The 23,831-nt window shown below is 38.9% G+C and overlaps 1 protein-coding gene across 11 annotated transcripts in view; it reads right to left on the bottom strand.

The window, feature by feature from the left end:
- Nucleotides 1–23,831, bottom strand: part of PEAK1 (pseudopodium enriched atypical kinase 1) — a 319,364-nt gene that overhangs the window by 60,777 nt on the left and 234,756 nt on the right. For all 11 annotated transcript variants that reach the window (XM_058542131.1, XM_058542137.1, XM_058542133.1 and 8 more), the window contains one exon: nucleotides 10,471–13,728. In XM_058542131.1, the coding sequence (XP_058398114.1) occupies nucleotides 10,471–13,616 (3,146 nt within the window). In that variant the 5' untranslated portion in view covers nucleotides 13,617–13,728. The remainder of the gene's footprint in view (nucleotides 1–10,470; nucleotides 13,729–23,831) is intronic.

Below are 23,831 nucleotides of genomic sequence, written 5' to 3'. Positions count from 1 at the left end.
TAGATCTTCGTGACCTGTCCAGGTCAGGTCCAGACTACCTGCAGGTCTTCAAAGCCCTTCACAATGAGGCTGCAATGTTTCCATCCTTATTCCAAACTTTCAGCCAGTCATTAAAGACTATTCAAGTCTCTCATTACCCATAATGTTTTACTGTCCACAAGGGCTCTTCCTTCTCTGAACACCTATGGCATGTGTTATGGAATTTTTCTGTCCCCCCAAAATTCCTATGTTGAAGCCCTAACTCCCAGTGTGGCTATATTTGGAGATGGGGGCCTCTAAAGAAACAAGATTAAATGAGGTCATAAGGGTAGGGCCCTGTCAGATAGGATTAGTCTCCTTATAAGAAGAGACACCAGAGAGCTTGGTCTCAATCTCTCCCTCTTCACACACACTGACTGAGGAAAGTGAGGGTATAGCGAGAACGTGGCCACCCACAAGCCAGGAAGAGAGATCTCATCAGAAACCAAATCAACTGGAACCTTGATCTCAAACTTCTGGCCTCCAAAACTGTGAGAAAATAAATTTCTGTTGTTTAAGCCACTCAGTCTGTGGTATTTTGTTATGGCAGCCCAAGCTAACTAATACAACGGGGCCTGAGGATTATAACAAGTACTCAGTAAATGGGTATTGAATAAATCAAATCAGATGGGATCTGGGCAGCAAGGTACTAGAGAATATCACCAGGATCTAGATCCACACTCCTCCCAGCAAAATTTCTGCCTGTGCCACCATGGAGAATGGGATTGGGACAGGTTCACGTGAAGCATCCAAGGTAAGGTGGTGGGGAACTCCCTCCCCACTAGGAAGTCAGGGGAATAGGACATCTCCTCTGATGTAGACATGCCAGCAGCACAGAAAGGCCAATGGCTGATCCTGAGGCTATTTCACTCCACGATAACTAGGAGTGGAAGTGGGGAGCTATCAGTGTGCATTGCTATCATCACTTTGTTCTTTTCAGGCAAGCCTTTCTCCCTGCTATTAACAAATCACCATCACAGAGGCACCATATGAGGATAAACTGCTTGTTCTGGAATTAAACCTTTAAATATCACCTGATGACTCTAATCAATACTCTACTGCAGTTATGTTAAATAATCACTGACTGAAACTGTGGCCTAGAGGTCTGAATACAGGCCTAGAAATTAGAAACAAATTTAATTTCAGCTCTGCTATCAATGCTACTCTATCCATGTCTCCCATTATTCATCTATAAAAAGGTGTAGTGACATTTACAGGAGCACATATTAATTAGGAAATTCACATAAAATGCTTTTAAGAGAGTGAACAACTATGCCAATGTTGAGTACTTTAAGACTGCTTGACAGGTCAATGAATCAGTACACATCTGTGGCCCTCACTGGTTACACACATGCTTTCTTGCGCTCTGGCTGACTTTATAAAAGACACGGTAGATAGCAACAGACTCAACAGCCACCACCAAGAGTGCAACAAAAATCACTTAGGGGACAAACTTCTCTGAAGTCAGAGTCTGGCTCTGCTGCCTACTTGCAGAATGGCCCTGGGATAGTCAACGACCCTCTCTGTTTCTCAATTTCCTATAAAATAGGAAGGATGCATTGTCAGAGATGTTGGGACAACTGAGATAACATGAGTGAAAGTGTTGTGAGAATTATATAAGATACTGGTATTTAACTTCAGATTCATTAGGTGAACAAGAAAACAAAACTGACCCAGTAAGTGGGGAAACTCTCAGTTTGATTGTTCACTTCGGAATAAATTCATTATGAGACTCTAAGCAAGTCAGCTTACTTCTCTGGAGTTTTATCACCTCCCAAAAGGGAAAGGAACATAAAACTGTCTGAAGACCACCCCATCATGGTACACATAAACATAACCATTCTGCATCACTCTGTGATTAGGATGAATATTTATCCATTTTCTCTAAAACATGATTATTTAAAACTTTAACACTAAGGACTTTATGAACTTGTCTAAACTTTAGGAACATTATGTCAGAAATGTAGATGTGATCTTTATAAATGCTGATAGTCCAGAAGTTTCTTTGGAGCAAAGAACACGTGATCAGGAAAGCAAGCAGCTACGTTTGGCTTCCGTCTCCAATGTTTTTTCTTTATGAGAAATAGAAATTTGATCTTCAGAGGCCATGAAAAAATGACTTTGATAGGGTTCTCTTAGCAAAGAGCAGAGATAATGCAAATTGAGATATAACTGGACCTTAAGCATTAAAAAAAATTCAAGCTTCTACCTGAACTTTCCAGAGAGGACATCACATTTTACCATAGTCTAAGAAGTGTTTGGGCTTTCTTTTTCCATACCACGTGTGCATACACACATGTATATAAAGAGACTCAGACTCTGGTTTCTTCAGTGAGTAGCAAATCTGTTCTGCCTGGTGTTTGACTAGAATAACTATAGGCCACTAGCATGCCTGACAACCACAGAAATACCAGATATTATAGTGTAGTTCAGGGGTCAGCAAACTTTTTCTGTGAAGGGTCAGAAGGTAACTATTTTAGGCTTTACAAGCCATATAGTGTCTGTTGCAACTACTCAACCCTGCTACTATAGTGCAAAAGCAGACACAGACAACGTGTAAAAGAATAAGTGTGGCTGTTTTCCAATAAAACTTCATTTACAGAAACAGGTGACAGGTGGGATTTGGCCCACAGGCCATAGTTTGCCAACTCCTGGTTTATACCCATGAAACTTGGAGTGGGTTATAGGGCTCCTAGAATTGATACCTGGATTATTGAGGAATATAGCTTAGTTCTAAGGAATCTAATAAGATCAAAAAGGTCTTGGAAGGGTAAAGGAAGGCTTATACAGATGAATAGCATTCCTAAAGGAACAAAGGTGTGCCAAATCTAATCTGTCTGTCCAAAACCGAAGTAGGCTGAGGTTTGGACAGAACTCCAGCAGTATGAGGCATAGCTGGATTCCTGAGATGGTTCTGGGAGTCCTAGAGAAACCAGATTTACATAGTATCCAGGAGTACATGATAGAGGTCTTTGCTATTAGCGACATGATGTTCAGGGCTGGTGGGGCTAGAAAGTTTAGCCAAAGGTCAAAAGGCCATTCAGGGGGCAAACGATATACTTAACGTTGGCTGGGTGTGTTATAGTTATTTTGGGTGAGTTACAGTTATTTTCTTAGTCATTGACTAATGTTTTCTAATTTATTTAGAAAACATTTTATTGGAAAAAAATTTTTGAACTAAATTTTCAAGGACATGTGTGTGACTGGCAATAGAGATTGCCTACCAATTATGAAATAAATACCATTTTAGTCAACAATGAAGAGTTTACCATCAGTTTATTGAAAAGACAACTAAAAGAGCATACATCAGGAAGAAGGAAATTGAATCCAGAAGGGAGGAGTGAAACGAGATGGGATAGTAAAAAAAATATGAAAAACAAGTGAATAAGTCTAAAATAAAAAAGGATGATGTGATGGGGAATGACTGAGGGTGAGGGACAGTTTCTTAAGATTGGGCAGTCAGTGAAGAATTTTCTGAGGTGACATTTAAATTGAGAGCTGAATGACAAGGAGCCAGCCATGGAAGATCTGAAGGAAGCATTCCAAACAGAGGGAATAGCTGATAAAAAGTGATCATGTTTGGCATGTGTGAAGAAATTAAGAAAACTCATATTGTGACAAGTTCATGAGCAACAGACTGAGTAGCAGATAGGTTAAACAGGTAGGCAGAGGTGCTATTTTTAGGAACTTCCTTCGCTGTGTTTAAACAATGGGATTTGCATTTTAAAAAGAGTATTTGGCTGTTCTAGAGAGACTAGATTAAAAGGGGCAAGAGATTAGGCAGTGAGATCAATTAGGAAAATACTTTAGTAAACCACATGAGAGATGATGGTGGCTTTGGACCAGGGTGTAGAAGCAGAGATGGAGAAAAGTAAATAGATTGAGGATATGTTTTAGAGGTTGAGTTAATAAGAGTTGCTGATATTTTGGATGCACAGAGTGAGGGGAGGAGAAGAATCAAGGATGACTCTGTTTTCTGGCTTGAGCAACTTGATGGATGGTGGGACATTTACCAAGAAGGGAAGACTTGGGATGTAATACATTTGTAGGGAAAAATCAAGAGTTCTGTTTTGGACACGGTTCATTTGAGATGTCCATTTGACGTTTAAGTGAGATATTAAATGGATAGTTGTATGTGAATGTGGGGGAGAGATTAGGGATGGAGATATAAATTTGGGAGTCATCAGAATATATCTAGTATTTAAAATCTTGATACCAGAGGATGTTTAGCCAGGGGTTAGCCATTAAAGTTTAAAGAACCCTTTTTGGCATATGGTTATGATGAAAAAAAGAAAAAGAACTTACCTTTTAGAGATACATATTGAAATATTTACAAATGAAATGATGTCTGGGATTTGCTTCAAAATAATGGGGGGAAAGGGACAGGGGTATAGATGAAACAAGATAGGCCATAAATTGATAATTGTTGAAGTGTGGTTTTGGGGTAAATGGTGGTTCATTTTACTAGTCTATCTACTTTTGTATATGTTTAAAATTATCTATCATGAAAGATTAAAATAAAATGAAAATAAATAAAAGGACCCATTTTAAGATGGTCCCCATTAAAAGACAGTCCTGTAGTACCGATTTAATGGTCAACATTATAAACAAGGCACTCAGAAAGGCAGGAAGCCGGAATAACTGGAGGTTCATGAGCAACGGTAAGTAAGATTAAACACGTAGACAGAGGTCACATATATAGGGCTTTGTTCAGTGTGGGGATATGACTGGATTTACATTTAAGAAAAAGCACTTAGCTGTTATAAGAATAAATTGCAGCGGCCAGACATTAAGCAAGGATTATCTTAAATTCTGGTGCCTTAAGCATAATTTGTAAAGAGGTCAACTATTGCTAGATACTGTGCTAGATGCTTTAAAGATATCTATTTAGTCTTCATAATATCTCCATAAAATAGGTATTATTATCACTATTGTACAGGTTGGGAAACTTCAGCTCAGAGAGGTTAAGTCAAAAGTCACACAACTACCAATGGTACAGTTAGAGTTCAATCTTAGTCTGTCTGACACCAGTACTTGCATTTTTCTCACTATGCAATATTATTCCCCATCTATGAACATCAAAGAGCTGCAGAGATGGCAGGTAGGCCAGTGCTTCTAAAAACGATAGTGGAGAAATGCCCACCTCATCACAGACCAGACTAACCACTAAATTAATTTCTCTTGATCCAGATTAGCCAGATAGAAATGATGCCTATGGATACATTCCTGAACCAAATTTGACTGGTATCCCTGTCATCAGTATTTCCACCTTCCAGTCCATTTTCAATACCAGTGCCACAAGAGATTTAAAAAAAAAAAAAAAATCACACTACTTTCCCCCTTAAAAACTGTTTCCATTGTAAAATACAAGATAAAGGCCAAACACTTCTATGTATCATGCAAGGCTCTTCACAGTCTGTCTCAGCACTTCTCAAACTTTTTTCTCAGGATTCCTTTACACTCTTAAAAATTATTAAGAACTGCAAGGGCTCTTGTTTATGTGGATTATATCTATTGACATTTGTTATATTAGAAATTAAAATTTAGAAAATTAAAAAATAGTTATTAATTCATTTAAAAATAATAAACCCTTGGGGCCGGCCCGGTGGCACAAGCGGTTAAGTGCGCGCTCTCCGCTGCGGCGGCCTGGGGTTCGCCGGTCTGGATCCAGGCCTGCACCGATGTACTGCTTGGCAAGCCATGCTGTGGCGGCGTCCCATATAAAGTGGAGGAAGAGGGGCACAGATGTTAGCCCAGGGCCAGTCTTCCTCACAAAAAAAAAAAGAGGAGGATTGGCAGACATTAGTACAGGGCTCATCTCCTCACACACACACAAAAAATAATAAACCCTTTAAATATTAACCTAAATATTTTTTCAAATCTCTTTAATATCTGGCTTAACAGAAGGCAGCTGAATTCTCATATGTGCTTCTGCATTCAATCTGCTGTCATATGTTGCTTTGGTTAAAGTACATGAAAAAAATCTGCTCTCATTCACATATGCAGGTGGGAAAAGGAGGAGTATATTAATAGCCTTTTAGATAATTGTGGATAGGCCTCTTTGGTTCTATACCAGAACCTGATAAGTGATAGTTTCTTAAACGTTACTTGCAATGTAGAATCTGAAACCGTATCAATGAATTTTTTGTACTCAGTTACCTTAAAATCCACGGGTCTAACTTGTAGTTTCAATGGCTGTTTTACTCATGCATAATTTTGTGATATCGTGCATTGGGTCATTTGGAAATTACTGGTTCATTGAGTCATGCAGATCTTCCAAATACTGACATATTTCATTATAAACAGTAAAAAATCTTTTTTGCTAATACCATCACCAATCTCATCACAAAAATGTTTAAGTATTAGGAAGCTGTCAAGGTCACGGTAGCAGATACAAATTTTCAAAAATTTTTATTTTTGCTTGAAAGTTTGAATTTTATTACTGACAACAAATACTGTCAGTTGTTTCCTCAAAGTAACAGGCTCACTATGTTCGTTTTAAAGAAAATTTCTGCCAAACACCCAACTCTGAATAACCACAGTTGGTCTGCCACTTGTGCTTTCAAGGTGGTCCATAAAAAAAGTGGGCTAGTTCAGCTTTGTTAACTCGCATTTTGAAATTCAAACTACTTCACAAGCGTTCTTCCTTGAGACAACCATCATACTTTGATAAGCAGCAGAAGTACTCTATGTGTACTTCCCACTTCATCACACAGAATTTTTAAAGACACATGTATTCAAGGGGTGAGATTTAATAAAATTTACTACTTCATCAAGGACATTCTTAAGTGAAAGGGATGTGTTTTGCTTTCTTTTTTAAACTACCAGTACAATATGGTGCCATGGCTTTGACTTGTGCTAAGGTATAAATAGTTTTTCCCACTATTGTTTTTGCACCATCAGTGCAAATGTCAACACAGTAAAAAAGACAAATAATGTCTTAGAATTATTACGAAAATGGTGACTTTTGCATGGTCACTATTTGACCTTGCATGGACCACGTCTGAAGAACCACTGGTCTATTCATTATCCTTTTTTAACCATCTGTCCTGCTTCTGTTTGCCATTATCATCTCTGTGACTTTGCACATGTTGTTCCTTTTGTCTACAATGTCTTTCCCAACCAGCTGGCAAAATCCTCTTTATGTTTTAAGATCTGGTTTGTATTTCATTTCTGAGAAGTCTCTTTTAAGCTGATTTAATCACTCTATATTTTGTGCTTCTGTACCACTCCACACATACATTGTTTTAGCATTTATCACATTGAGGGCAGAGGTGCTACTAACATTTTAAAGCACCCAGTATCGGCCAGACCCTGTGCTAAGTCTTTTACATGTTTTCTCATTATATCCTCAAATTAATTCTATGTGATAGGTATCATTACAGCCACTGCACACTGAAGGACCAGACAGACAGCCAAAGCTGAAGTCAAACCCCAGCCCATTATTTCAGCAGTGTGATAATCTTTCCCCCATTTGTCCCTATGGCACATATATGGCACAGTTAAGATATTCAATTTAGAGGCCGGCCCGGTGGCATAGTGGTTAAGTTCACGCGCTACGCTTTGGTGGCTTGGGGTTCTCGGGTTTGGATCCTGGGCATGGACCTACACATCATTTATCAAGCCATGCTGTGGCAGGCGTCCCACATATAAAGTAGTGGAAAATGGGCACGGATGTTAGCCCAGGGCCAATCTTCCTGAGCAAAAAGTGGAGGATTGGCATGGGATGTCAGCTCAGGGCTAATCTTCCTCACACACACACAAAAAACATATTCAATTTATGTTGCCTGAACAGTCAAATAAATGAACTTAGTAACAATCTAATCCCATAATGAAAGGCTCTACAAAGTCCCTCATTTTTCAGGGCCTAGGATCTAGCTTTCAGTAGAGTATTTTTCATTCCTTATATATAGTTTGAATTTGAAATCTTCATTCATTTATAGAAAAACCTATATTTTCATTTCTTCCAGCAGTGTGTTCCCAGCCGCAGGATGGTAATTTAATGATTACACTGCCATCAGGCTGGAAGCATAAACGTTGACATTTGACAGTAATGTTTTTCCTCTCACAGTTGCTTCAAGTAAATACCAATGGTATATCCAAGTAAATGAGGTAATTATTGAAAAAACAAATGGTATATATCTTTTCTAATGAGTATTCATGTTCTAAACTTTCCTAAAAGTTAAAAAACTATTTCATACCTATTTTTCTACTTAGTCTGAGACGTTATTTAATGTGAAAACTCCAATGCACCTCCAAGAAAAGCTTAATACCTTAATACTTTTACTTAGACTACAGTACATATCTTTAGAATGATGGTGAAATCAGCAGTTCTCAAAGAGTGGCCCCAAGACCAGCATCAGAGCAGCATCGGCATCACCTGGGAACTTGTTAGAAGTCCAAATTATCAGGAACCACTTCAGACCAACTGAATCAGAAACTCTGGAGGTGGGGCCCAGCAATCTGTGTTTTAACAGCCCTCTAGGTATTGTGATGTATGGTTAAATTTGAGAAATAGTGGGCAAACAAACAGCATAATTTGGATTTATGAAATGTTCCCTAGAAAGAACTGATAAATTTTGGAAGATATGACTGGTCAGTGTACAACCAAATCTGTGAAAAGATAAGCTATATAGGGCCAAGGCCCTGGGCCGCCCTCAAGCCCAAATATAGGGGCATGCGGCCAAAGTGGAGTCTTATTCTATAGAAGAGAGGCCAAATCATTCCTTGGCCTGCCTTATAGGATGAGGATAAATATACCACAGTCATACTTAATGAGGAATAAAGCCATTTATTAATCTGCAAGAACTGTCTGCCATTCCCTCATAGGTAACTCCAACCCTGTGCTGTTTAAATTGCTTCTTTTCTAAATAAAACAGTAACCTGCAATACATGCGTTTTATTACTACTGGAGTATAATATTCTATCATCCACTTTCAACTACCAACGACAAGACCATTCTTTTCAGGAATATATTACTACTATTCTACTTGCTTTGTTATTACATGGATTTAAGGAAAACAGGAAGTTGCTAACGTTCCCTGCAAAACAGGAATTCTGACAACTATGTGGGGCTATGTAAAATGCTTATTTTAGTAAAGATATATATAAAACTTCCTAGCATTTTGCTAGAAAAAGTGAAGGCATTAAGTGTTCACTTGAGTTTTATTTATACTTTTCTGAAGAAAAGCTGGTGAGAGAATCTGCCCTATCATCAGAGTTTGCTGGCTTTACTGGAGAGAAGGCCAGGCCCAGTAGGGAAGGCTTACTGTAAGTCAAGAGGAAGAAGACTCAGAATCAGATGAACGGAACACTCAGAGCATATCTTTAAGAATAAAAAGGACAGGGGATATAAGGAAATTATCCCTTTTGTTACAGACCTGGGATAATAGTTCCTTGTTTTTATTGGAGGTTCATTAATTTCGTTTACAATACACATGAGAAAGCAAAAACTTAAGCTTCCTAAACATAAATATTTATGTGAATGATTACAAACGAAAATATAAAATTTTTATTTGATCTTGTGTTCATTAACAATGCAACATTATAGGAAGAATACAAGCTTTAGAGTAAGGCAGATCAGGGTTTGACTTCTGGCTCTGACAATTAGTAGCTGTGTTAATCTGGCTGATTCTTAACTTCTCTGATTTTCAGTTTCCTCATTTGAAGAATACAACCAATTTGTAGGCCTGTTACAGGGATTTGAGATAAATATTTGGGATGTGCCTTCCACAGAGTAGGTAATCAATAAAACAATTATTGAGGTATTAAAGAAAACTAATGCCTAGAGAACTGGTATGGGCATACAATCTGCCTAGCTGGACTGAGGATTACACCATTGGGTCTCAATCTCAATAACCAACTTCTTCTGTTTCACTTACACGTTAAATAACTATAAACTCCTTGACTCCCCCCGACCCACTCCTTTTCCACAACACTTGGAAGAAGGACAGAAAGTGATAGCAATAAAAAAATCCCAAATATTTCCTTAAAAATAAAGTAATGCAGATAGAGATAACACCTTGGTGAAAGCCAAAAAGAATTGCTTGAAGAGTTTTATTTCATCTACAGTGAGGGAAAGAAAAGTACCATCATTTACTCATTTGATCCTGTTTCTTCCTCACACTATCATAGAATTTCAAAGCAATGTATTATTTATTGCTATTAAGGTGTTATGGATTTGTTTTTTTTATGGTAAAGCCCCTCTGCAGTCACCAGAATGCAGCAGGCTACTTTAGCTAAAGATCTAGGGCTATAGACCTTGTTCAGTGCAACAAGAGCACTTAATAATATTCTAATCTTGGAATGCAATTATAAAGATAGATGATGGCCACTGAGTGCTACTTACAAACAAAAATGGCTCTTATGCAATCTTAAAGATATAAAAAACTTAGCACCTGAAAATGTGTTAAAAAAAAAAATTCCCACATTCTGCCAGTCTATTTTACATACCTGAGGCTTTTTTTAGGAATCTGCGATGGAGAAGAATGACTCCTTTTCTTCTTCTCTGAGTCTTGTAGTAACCCATCTTCCATTCCAGCCTTCTCTGTGGCTGCTGACTGGTCTGCCCTGGCCTTGCTCTGATCCACACTGAGCTGGCCTTGGGCAGGGTCACACCTGTACATGAAGACGATGGCTGGCTTCTCACTAGACTCCCCTTTTGCCTCTGTGAACCAGTGATGGCGCTGAACCGGAGGAGGTGGCAGCATGTGGATGACTGTGCCATCCAGGCCCACCAGTTTCCCTTTCTCTCGGTCTTTCTCTTTGTCGTCCTCCTCATCTGTTTTCCGACGGCGGAAGAAGCTTTTAAATGATATCCAGCGTTTAGGTTTTGCATCAGCTGCCCGCCTACTGCCTTCAGAGTGCAAAACTGATTCAGCTTCTGTTGACCTGCTAGGGCTGGTTGGCTTGGTCCAGTTGGTGAAATGCCTCTGTAAAAGGTTACTTGCATGGTAAGGGGAGGAAGTAGAGCGTGGTGGGGGAAAGGGAGGTGGTGGCTCACTTTGGGGGTTAGTCACTAATTTGGAGGGAGCAGTGGTGCCTGGCTTTGTGAGTGGGTCTTTCTGTACTTTGGTGGGAGGACTTTCTGTGCTCTGAGGTGCTTCAGCCTCACCACTGGGCTGAGATGTAAAGAGAGATTTGGGCCGGACTGGTGTACTCTTAGGTGTACTCTTAGCAGCATCAGCATCTGGAGGAATTGCATAAAGCTCTTCCACACTGCAAGCTTTAGGGCCAGACTGGGGCATTTCTGGAGGAGACTGCGGAGGCTGGATGGAAGCCACAATCTGAGAAAGCACCGTGCTTGCTTTCTCCCTGGTGCCACTGCTGCTGCCCAATATCTGACACTCCTGAGTACCTTCTGTTTTGGCCACAGGTTCTTGGGTGGTTCTCTGGATCTTTGTTGGGGAGCCGTGGCTGGAACTATAGCTTCTCTGTGGTGAAGACTGACCTCTGCTAAGACAGCTGTTAAACTCCTGAACCTTCTGAGCCACTGAGCCTCTTTTACGCTCTGTGCTGTTTGAAAACCCTTTAGCTTGGGGACATTCAGTGGGTTTGCTAGTGGTGTTACCAGACACTTTGTTTTCAGTTTCTATTTCTTCATAAGTATGGCTTATTACACTTGTGGTTTTTTCCTTCACTGAAAGCTCTCCACTTGTTCCAAGAAAACTTTTATAAATGGCTAGATTGTCATATGCATTTGGATTGATTACAATGGGAACTTTGATAGCATTTTTTGAACTCCGAGCATAAGTTGGTTCGTCATGAATGATAATTGGAAAAGGTGGCATACCAGCATTGTTATAACTATTAAATTTTATTTCAGACAAATTAGGTGACTTAACAGGGATGGTTTTAGAGGAAATGTTTGTAGCTGTGGGTGAAGTAGGTGCTGATTTGTGACAGTTTTTCCTTGGAGGGACATTTGGTCCAGTTCCACCACTAATTAATTCCACCTTAGGTATCCTTTGTCGTGGACTGGTACTGGAAGTCCATACTTCCTGGTATCGGATTGCACTGGATTTTTGGAAATGGGCACTTACTTGTCCTGATGTCATTGCAGGTGATGTCACTGGAGAGTTTGGAGTAGAAGAAGAGCTTTTCGTCTTGGGACTGTTAATAGGGCCCTCCAGGTGCTCACTGGCCATGGCTGCTGATACGTCCACGACAGTATATGGCTTGCACAATGGCTGTTCCAGATTCACAACTCGGTAGGGCTTTGCTTGCTCTTCTACAGGAACGAGGTTTATCGTTACTGCTTGCCCAGCAATATCTGTAGAGGCTTTACTTTCTTGCTTCTCAGTTTGTACAGCAATCTTCCCATCCCTCTCTTCTAATCGGAGAGCAAGGACTGCTTTGTGTGTCTCTGGAACTTTTACTGAGCTTTTGGATGCTAGTGGTGAGTCCTTCTCCTGATTATTACCTGAAAAACTTTCATAATTGGGCTCACTTTCCTTCCTGTCCTTAGACTCTCCTGGGTTACCAGCAGATATTCCCCCATTACAAATCTTCTGGGATAAACTACTGGCTGTTTCAGAACGTGATTCTTCTGTTAAAGAAGAATCTGGTGATGTGGAGTCAGATGACACCATGCTCTGAATGCTTCCTGGTCCATAGGAGGCCACAGAATTCTCTTCATAACCATTCAAGATTTCATCATAACTATCATCATAGTCTACAGCACAGATTCTCTGTAGAGATTTATTTCGCAGGGGGACAGTATTCCATTTTTTGTCCACAAAGAATCGAACAGGAGACAAAGTGTTTGCCCTAAAGTTAGCAAAGCGAGGTTGCCCTCTCATGCGAATCTCCATGGCCAACAGCTCTTCATCACTCTCATCCCAGCTTTCATGCTCCTCCTCCATGTTACTGAAAAGTACATCTTCCTCACTCTCCTCGCCACTAGAAAACTCTGGGTAACAGAACCGGCCCCCTTCATTACTGATCACTTCTGTGCTCCCACTCAGAATAACGTGCTTGCCTTGAGTATCCTTTATCCCGCCCACCATGCAACTTGGCGGAAGCTTTCTTTCCAGTGATCGTTTATAGCAATCATTTATTCTTCCTAAGAATGTTTCTCTGGAGTTTGTTTCATTTCCTCTTATCTGAGGGTTGGTATCCAAGCCTGCTATCTCCTTCAACACTTCAGTTAGCCCACTATTGTTATTTGACACTTTCTTTGCACTATCATTATTCCCATAAGGCTTAGGAACGTGGCTAAATCCTTCAATATCATCTTCATTATTATTATTAAGTGGTTTCTGATTCAAGGCTGTTCTGTTTCGGTTCCACCCTATGACAACAGGTTTGTTCTCACAGTGTTCTTGGATACTAAGCTCACCACATACACTTTGTCCATCTGCCACCATCATAGTGGGCTTCACAGCTATAGTGGGTTTTTTAGCCACAGGAGGCCGGAAATTTCCGGTGTTCCTGATGCGGTGGTTATTACTGTGATTGGCATTAGTTTTCACATTGCCATGGGTGATAGGTGCCTTCTCAGGGTCTGGGGGGAGCTGGTGCAAGCTTTTAGGTTTAAAGCAGTTCTTGCATTCACCAGGTTTCCAAACGTGTTCAGTAAAGGTGTTACAAGCAGACATTTTTAAAAATAGAACTTCACAGACAATGCTTTCCTTTCAGTGCATGGCAAAGCTTTCATCCGTTAGTTTTCACTTCCCCTGTTTCATAGCAGCTCTTGTAAGTGTGATCAATCTGTGGGGAGTTGGGGGAGAAAGAAGAAAAACTGAATGGAAAAGGCACTATGAGACTTATCACGATAAATGACTTGAAAAAATTGGCTCCATTCCTAAATCTTTCTTTAAATTAAAAGGTTGAGAGATAAACTAATTTGGGTACTTTATGAACTCCCTTTAGCCAATCAGCATTTTGGAATGTTAGTTTTTTAAGCATAATTTTATGTACTCTCATTGAACCATATATAATCTTTCTCTTGATATCTCTGTCACAATAATAATGTGAGCTTCCCCTTCTGGAAATGCCTTTGAAACAGCTCTTTCTGTTATCAACTAACCCATCCGACTTCTTAGTCCATTGTAGGTTCCTCTTCCTCTACCCACCCTTTACATTTTAGATATCTCGTAGGTTCCTCAAACTCAATGCATTAAAAACTAATCCTCTGGGTACCCCTTTTCTGAACTCCAAGAAATTTTTCTATGCTAACCAGCCTTCCTCTACCCCTCAGGCCACCTTCTTCGTCTGTCTTTATCCTATTTCAGTTAATGTCACTATCATCTACCTGGATAGCTAAGCTTCAACCCTCAGACCATTCTTGACACCTCTCTCCTCACATCCAACTCTATATCCTACTAACTCCCTAAATCCATCTTACCAATTTTTTCTAATACATTTCACCAGAACTCTTTCTTGACATTACCAGACACTGCTAGCAGTTCAGATACCATCTTTGGCTTAGATTCCTGCAGTAGGCTGCTAACTGATCTCAATGCCTGTAGTCTCACTCTATTTCAATCCAACCTCTCTACCCTTGATACTCAAAGTGTGGTCCTCAGACAAGCAGTATCAGCCTCTTCCAGGAGCTTGTTAGAAATGTAGTATCTCAGGTCCAAACCCAGACCTACTAGATCAGAATTTGCAGTTTAATGAATTCTTAGGTGATTCTACTATTCTACACTACTATCAGATTTAACTTTCTAAAATGCTATCATGATCATCTTATTACCTAGCTTAATTATTCTGTGGCTCAATCTTCCCTAATGCATTTGCTCTCAAATGTCAGTGTGCAGACTAAAGGCTGCTAGCTAAATAAGAACCACCTGGGGAACCACCACAGCCCTACCTAGTCAATCTCTGAGGGAAGAGTTTAGGAATCTGATTTTTAAACAAGGTCTCCAGGTAATTCTATGTGCACTGAGGTGTTGGAACCTCCAAGTTATAGGATGGAATACAAGCCCTTTAGATTTTCATGATATGGTCCTTGCCTCCCTTCTAGCCTGATGTCTTGAAAATCAAGTGGTCTTATCACACTCTAAATCCCACTGGGCTACTCATTTCTCATTGGTACTATATCAAAGCCACTTACATATACCTCCATGAACAAGCACTTTCATTTTTAATTATCTGTTTTCTCACTAGTTTTTGAGCTTCTTTAAGGCCTGGGCTATATTTTATTCATCTCCACATGTCTAGCATAAGGAGCTGAATAAACATTGGTTGATTAAATGTACCTGTTTTAAGGTTTATTTTTAAAAAAATGAATGTTGTGACTCTCTTATCTCAGGCACAAAGCTGCAGACCTTCTCACAGAATACCACTACAGTCTTACATTTCTACTTTGGATATTATAATAAAGTTGGCAGTAGGCATGTACATGTAAGAACTATTTTAACAGCTGGGAAGTTTAACTTCATTCATATATAATGACAGTGACAAGATCCTTGGTTTGGTCAGAAACCCAGCCTTTTTGCCAAGTTTCAGTATGTTTATAAGGAAGGAAAGAATATTTTCTTTAGCTAATATGTACAAAGCTAAGTCTCTTGTAAACAATACTCATAAAGCACTCTGCCTCAGTGGAAGAGGTACAGACTTAAAGATCAAAGAATTCCACACAGAGAGCCCAATGACCTGGCCAAAATCTAAGTTCATTCTTTGCTGGAGATCACTGAAGAGCTCTTTTCAATAAGGTTAAAATATATTTTTCAAGTGTTTGTTTGAAAACATTTATTTACTCTTTCAGGTATTCTAAAAGCTATATCCCTTAGTTGATAAAACCATTTCCTGCTAGTCTGAGACTGGAACATTTTAAGCAAGGAGAAGAATGGCATAAAATTAGGCTGAAAAGGAGAGCAGGGGCCAGATCATGCAGGGCCTTTTAGGCTTTTAAAGATTATAGAGTTTATCCAAAGAGCAGTGGTAAACCACTGAAGGGTTTTAAACAGAGGAAACAACATGATCCAATTTGCATTTAAAAAAGACGGCTCTGACCAAAAAATATGAAATACTTAGGTACAAATCTAACAAAATATGTGCAAAATCTAAAACCTATATGCAGAAAAACTACAAAACATTGATAAAAGCGACCAAAGACCTAAATAAATGGAGAAATATACCAAGTTCTCTTAATATTGTTAAGAAATCAATTCTCCCCAAATTGCTCTGTAGATTCAACATAATTCCAAACAAAATCTGAGTAGGCCTTTTGTAGAACCCAACAAGCTGATTCTAAAATTTATACAGAAAGGCAAAGGAACTAGAATAGCTAAAACAATTTTGAAAAAGAACACAGTTGGAGGACTCAGAGTATCTGATTTCAAACCTTAGTATAAAGCTACAGTAATCCCGACAATGTGATACTGGCAAAAGGATGGAAAGCTAGATGGGGGAAGTGAGGTAAGCAAGTTACAGCCCATAGGCCACATGGAGCCTGTCGCCTATTTTTGTATATCCCGAAGCTAAGAGGATGCTTTTAAAATTTTTAAATGGTTGGAAAAAAATCAAAAGAATGATATTTTGTGACAAGTGAAATTCCAGTGCCCACAAACAAAGCTCTATTGGCACACAACCAGGCTTATTTGTTTACATATTGTCTATGGTATCTTTTGTGCTACAATGGAGAGTTGAGCAGTTATGACAGACTGTATGTGATGCTCTTATCACTTTGCAGTGCTTTTCAGCTATAAATTGCAACATTTCTAATGCTTCATGTATTATCTATGTGAAAAAACATTTTTCAAAGACAAAAATATTTAAAATTTCATTACAGATATGAATATATGAACATTTGTAATCAATTTGCTTTTGTTTTTTTTTGCTGAGGAAGATTCACCCTGAGCTAAAATCTGTTGCCAATCTTCCTCTTTTTTATTTTTTTGCTTGAGGAAGATTAGCCCTGAGCTAACATCTGTGCCAATCTTCCTCTACTTTATATGTGGGACACTGCCACAGCATGGCTGGTGAGTGGAGGTCCGCACCTGGGATCTGAAACCCTGAACCAGGGCCGCCAAAGCACAGCACGCAGAACTTTAACCACTCAGCCACGGGGCTGGGCCCTGTAATCAATTCTGATGAGAGAAAACACTAACTTTGAACCCTAATTAAGCAAAATGTTATTTTTCTCCCAAAAAAGAATTCCATTCTTCTTCTTAGTAGAGCTGTGTTACAAAAAAATTTTACTCAATTATTATATTTTGAATTTTGTCAAAAAAAATCATGGAAATTTGTTTTCTCTCTAGTTATACAAATATCTACATAATATCTTGGGTTTTCCCTTTTTGTCTGCAAAACCTAAAATATTTACAGTTCTATCTGGTTCTTTACAAAAAAAGTTTGCTGCCCCTGACATACATCAGAACAGACATAGACCAGAATAGAGTCCAGAAACAGACACACATAAATATAGTCAACTGACTTTGGACAAAGGTAAAAAGGATAATTTTTTCAACTAATGTGCTAGAATAACTGGATATCCATAGGCAACAAAATGAACCTTGACTGATACCTCACGCTGCATAAACAAAAATTAACTCAAAATGGATCACAGATCTAAGTATAAAATGTAAAGCTATAAAACTTTTAGAAGAAAACGTAGGAGAAAATCTTTGAAACCTTGGGCGAGGCAGAGTTTTCAGATACAATACCAAAAGCACAATCCATAAAATAAAAAAATAGAGAATTTGGACTTCATCAAAATTAAAAACATTTGTTTGACAAAGATACTCATAAGAGAATTAATAAAATAGGCAAATAAAAATAATAAAAAAATAGGCAAAGGATTTGAGCAGTCCACCAAAGGTATACGGATTGCATATAAACATGTGAAAGATACTAAATGTCATTAGTCACAGGGAAACGCAAATTAAAATTACAATGAGCTACCACTATACGTCTATTAGAAAGGTTAAAATCAAAACAAAAATTGGTGTTGGGGAGGATGTGGAGCAATTAAAACTCTTCATATAATGCTGGTGGGAATGCAAATGGTTCAGCCACTTTGGAAAACAGATGGCAGTTTCTTATAAAGTTAAACATAAACTTTGCATGGAACCCAGCAATCTCACTTCTAGATATTTACCCAAGACAAATGAAAAGTTATGTTTACACTAAAGCCTGTGCACAAAAGTTTATAGGCAAAAACTGGAAACAATCCAAATGTTGTGTGGCAGTGGTGATGTGACTGCAGGCATTTTGTCAAAACTCATAGAATTGTACGTTAAAAAAAGGCAATTTTTACTGTATATAAATCAAACATCAATAAATCTGACAAAAAATAAAAGATAGCTTTGGATGCTGTATGGAGAAAGAACAGGCCAGGAGGCCAGGAGACTGTTTAAAGGGCTGTTGTGGGCAAGATAAGATATGATGAGGATATGGATTAGGACAAGTCATCAGGGAAGGCAGAGAAAGGTAGATGCATGAATGACTGGATTCTGGGAAAGTAAGAGGTATTGAGGTTTGGGGTATATGTATTTGAATGATTTGAGGGGCCATTTACCAAGAAAGACAATGTTGGAGGAGGTGCAACTTTTGGGAGGAAGATTACGAGTTCATATTTTGTCAGCCTGCATATAATACAGCAAGCAGTTGAATTTAGAAGTCTGAACACAAAAGGGAATTCTGCTGTTCTTGTCTCTTTGTGAATTACTAGTATAGGAATATCTAGGCCAACAAGAAAATAGAGAGTGAGCTGGGGAGGTGGCCTTGGTGTGTGAACCAGGGAGAAGAGGATAACCCCCAAAGAAAACTAAAAAACAACAGCCATAAATGTGATGATACAAAGCCAGATGAGGACATTTCATTAAGGAGGGAGAAGAGGACTATTTCAAAATGCTGCTGAGAGGTAACAAAGAATGAGGACTTAAATGTGCCACTGGACTTGGTAACCTGAGCTCATAGGTGATCTTATTTTAGTGCAGTGGTGGGGATGGAAAGCAGACTGCAGGGAGTTGAAGAGTGAAGAGATAGAGAGAGTAATTGTAGATAACTTTTTGGAGAAGTTTAGGTGAGAAGTGGAAGAAAGAACGAGCTGGGAGTATGGGGGAGGGGGTCGAGAAAGGATTTCCTTATTTTAAGATGGCAGAAACTAAACCATGTTGAATGCTAATACTGGAGAAAGACATAGGAGAGTGGGAGAGGCTGAAAAGACAGGAAAAAGATGTAGATAATCACAAACCTTAGAATGTTACAACTTAGCAGGCCCTAGTTCAATTCTTCTGTTTTATGGACAAGGGAAATTGAAGCCCAGAAAGAAAGGCAACATGGTGAATGAGAAGGACCCAGAACTGAGACTCAAGGTTAGAGCTACCTACAGTGTGTTTTGTTTTTAAATTATTTTTTATTTTGTTATATATTTTTTCTTTTGTTATATATGTTTTCTTTTGTTATATATGCTCACTGCAAACAATCAGAAAAGCATAAAGCAAATAGAAATCATGTGTTATCCTATTATTCATAAGTAACTTCTATTAACAGTTTCAGGCAGTTCCTGTCAGTCACCAAGAATTTTTTTTTAAAAAAACATTCCCTGTCTACTTAGCACTATGTGGCTTCGAATACAAAAGAATAAGGCATCCTGGCGTAATAGCTTGTTAACCAAGTTAAATCCATGGGTGATAAGATAGGAATTAAATCTTCTCTTTGTAGGTAGTACAATATATTTTCTTGTTCCAAGACTGGTAGATAGGGGCCAGCCTGGTGGTGCAATGGTTAAGTTCGGTGTGCTCTGCTTCGGTGGCCCTGGGTTTGCAGGTTCGGATCCCAGACGCAGACCTACACCACTCAACAAGCCATGCTGTGGTGGCGTCCCACATACAAAATAGAGGAAGATGGGCACAGATGTTAGCTCAAGGCCACTCTTCCTCAAGCAAAAAGAGGAAGATTGGCAACAGGTGTTAGCTCAGGGCCAATCTTCCTCACCAAACAAACAAACAAACAAACAACACAAAAAACAAATTAAAAAAAAAGACTGGTAGATAAATAGTAAAAATAATTCCCCCCTTTGAGTGCAAATAAGTTAATTCAGTCAAGAGATGGCTGTTGAGTTGATTAGCAGCTATCACATTATCAATAGGATAGATAAATTGAGATTCACCAGGAATATGATTAGCTTATGTCAGTGCTGTGTGTAATAGAAACCCATCAATAAAATTGAGACCTTGGATTTGACAATCTTTTACAAGTTCTGTGTACATCTGTATTCATGCTGCTATAAAACCAAGAGACGAACCAAGCAAACGCCTTTAGCAAGCACCAGATGGAGCTGCTGTCTAAGCTACAAAGCCTTAACTGTGAGGGCTTCATTCTTCAACACTAATTATGTTTGGAGACAAAGATGTGCAATTAAAGACACTGTCAAAACTATGTTAACTTATAATAGGCTCTTAGAAAGAGTAACTGTATCAGATGTATTTCAGTCCAAAGAGCAATCTTTGGGCTTTACCGCCTCTGTGAAACGGCAATGGCATTTGTGTGAAATGTGAAAACTTCAATGGCAATCAATAGCTAGCAGCTTTGCCTGCTCAACACTGACACCCCCAAAACAGGGAACTCTAGACACCAAAGCTATGCTTGAGAAATAAAAAAATGTGTCTCCTGAGGCACTAAGCAAGGAAATATGACAGTCTACGCTGGTGTCTTCTATTTATTTGCCAAAACAGGTCTGCAATGGAGCACTCAAATGGAATGTTTGATAAGAAAAACTAATTTGCCTCCGCATTCCTTGTAATCTCAAAGCAAATCCTGCAGATGAAATGGTCGACGGAAGACTTTAAGGGCTGAAGCTGCCCCTAGAAGCGAGCCAGGATTCCATGATCGAAAATCCAATTCATATTTGACAGTTTTCAAGACCAAAGCACTTCAGGCTATACATGAAGCTATTCAAGAGTAGCCTATTTCACTTCAAATCATGACAGCTTTTTAAGAATCTATTACTGTTTGTTACTCTCTCTACTGCTATATAGACGATGACAATAATTAGTTTGCTTCTAGTCCAACAGGTCCAAGCAGATTTGATACAAAACAACTAAATCCACACTGGATTGCAATCTTGGAATAAACAGGCCCACAAAAAGAGCTGCAGCTCCTCAAGCTGGGTGCAGTTTCCAAGCCAGTGAAGAGGGGGAGAGTGTGTAGGTGGTATATTAAATACCATACATAGAGCATTTCCCAAAGGCACCCAAGGAGAATCTGTTAATAATAAAAGAGGATGAGGAATGGACTGCTAAGCTCCTTCCACAATCCTATGACTCCTGGAGGCCATTATCTCTCTTCATAAAATCTGTCACATTGCCACAGAGGCAGAGTCAAGAACCCTCACTGCTGTACATGGGCTTTTAAGGACGCCCTCAGTGAGGAACTATTGCCTGTATGTAATCCCACACATCAGTCCATCTCCAAGATACAAGGATAAAATTTAGAATCTAAGGTTCTCATTAGGCTTTTGTAATGGAATGAGTGGATCACTTAGATAAAAAAGGGAGGGAAAATGTGACAAGTATCCCCACGTCACTGTTCCCAACCTTTCCTTCTTCCACAGTGAAAAATGCTGACCCAAAACCTCAACCCGCTGCCAAACCCTTCAGTATATGACTAAAAGGGTGGGGAGAGGAAGTGATAGCAAAGCAGCAGGAAAAGGCTTTGTAGGAGATAAAACACAGCTCTAATTTCGGACACAAATGGAAATTCCATGAGTAAAAGGAACTTTCTTAATCTGAGATCTGACCAAAAAAAATAAAATAAATAAATCACAGTTCTTTGCTATCACAAGAATAGGTAAGATCTTAAGACATAAGGTTCTCCTGTCTAAAGAAAAAGCCAAAGTAAAACTCACTCACTTTTGAAAACTTAACTAAAGCTCTGTTGAAAGGAGGAAGCCCATCCACTTCCAACTGTTCTAACCACAAGTTTTTTTCTAACAATTTACTGTTCCTGTCACATGTAGTCAGCTCAGGACAAGAATTGTGCAACAGCAAACACACCACCACTGTAAAGCAGCACTGCTTAGGTCTCAACTCATTTCTTAAGTTCAAAGTCTTTGATGAACCAGTTAAATAATAATAACTATTATTATAAACTTGGTAATATTAGTCATAAGATTATAAGTTCCAAAATGTTCACTGAACCCACCTCAGATCTCTAGTTAAGAAGGTACACATCAGAGAGGAAGTTAAAATGTTATCTAATAACAGCCAAGGACCCCATAGTCTTTTACAGTTTTATTCAGTTCACAAACTCTTCCCTCTGTATGGACCGTATTTTCTCTAATGCTGTTCCATTTTGCAAAACCCTATTTATCCTTCGAGATCCAGTTCAAATTTTACCTCTGTGATAAAGCTTTACCTGACTCCCCAAATACCTTTATTATAATACCATGTGTGTTGTAATTATATAAGTCTCTAGAAGGCAGAGCTGTGTCTTTTTCATCTCTGTATCTCTAGGATTGCTTGGAATATACAAGATACTAAATAAATGCTTGTTGAATAATAATAATTTTAGCTAGCATTTACTACTAAATGCCAGGCACCATTTAAAGCACTTTACCCATGAAAATTCTTAATTGGCACAAAAACCCTGTGATATACATACTATTATTAGCCCCACTTCACTAATGAAGAAACTGAGACAAGCCCAAGCTAGTACATGGCAGAGCCAGGATGGATGAATGCATGTATGTATAAATGGTAGAGCTCAGCTATCCATGGCATGTGGGGGCTGCTTTAGACACAAGCATGCTGAAAGGACCGAAACGCAGTACACTCAGCAACAGCAGCAGCAGCAGCAGCACTGCTTACCATAGTGGAATTCCATCTTGAACAAAGTGTTAGAAGTAGGCACACTCATGCCTTCCCCAGCTCAGCTCTGAGGTGGGCAGGGTCCACGTGCTCACTGCAGAGCAAGCTAGGAGTAAACTACCAGGCATACAATTAGCTTGCTGGGCTGCCCCAAAGCTGTGAATATTCTGAGGCAAATTAAGTATAATCTTTCATCCAGCCCAGCCTGAGTCGAGAGCCACTCTTATGTGGAGGGGCCTCTGAAGTGGCTGGTTGAGAGTGAACAGTGAGATGCTGCTAGAAGTTGCCTTGCTGTGTTCTTCTCCACTGCCCCAACTGTTAAGAGAAGAAAGCCGGACTAGGCTAATTGAGATGTGAAAAGATAGGTGATCTCTGGTTAAAAGAAGGGAATTAGTAAGAGGGGAAATGAGGGCAGTGTAAGAATCAAAGGTAAGAAAAAGAAGAGAAAGAGGGGGAAAAAAGAAGTTAGGAAGGAAAAAGAAATAAGAAAACAAGTGATTACTCTGAGAGACATCCCACTTCAATGTTTACAGCAACATAATCAGAGGAAGCAATAACATCATTTGTTCTCACTTTTTGCCATTTCTGGAGGCTTTATTGTCTTGCATGACTTGTACATTTGGTAGGAGGTACTATTTTTCCAATCAAACTAAATTTTACCTTCCTCAGCTACAGAAAAGAGTGAACAATACATTCTGTAAAACATTTATAATTTAGACTTTTAAAGGGAAAAGTACTTCTAAATTAATGAAAGTCTGAATTATACAATACCTTAAAGAAATATAGATTTATTGCTTTCAAAGAGACACCATAATAAACTAGTATAATAGTCTTTCCTGGTAGAGGAATTTGGAGAGCCTGTTCTAATAAATAATAAGAATTATTTTTATAATGGTTATAAATAAATAATGGCTTAAAAATACATTAAGAGTATCTTTCAAACTGGGATCCAGGATGTATTTTCAAGGGTCTATGAGTTCTCCAAAACAGCTTTAATACTGAATTGAAAGCAAAGTTTACATCTAAAATAAATTAATATAAACATGCTGGATC

The sequence above is a fragment of the Diceros bicornis genome, chromosome 5 (assembly GCF_020826845.1).
Source record: "Diceros bicornis minor isolate mBicDic1 chromosome 5, mDicBic1.mat.cur, whole genome shotgun sequence".
NCBI lineage: Eukaryota > Metazoa > Chordata > Mammalia > Perissodactyla > Rhinocerotidae > Diceros > Diceros bicornis.
Note: the sequence above shows the minus strand (reverse complement) of the source record. Positions and strands in the feature narration are given on the sequence as shown.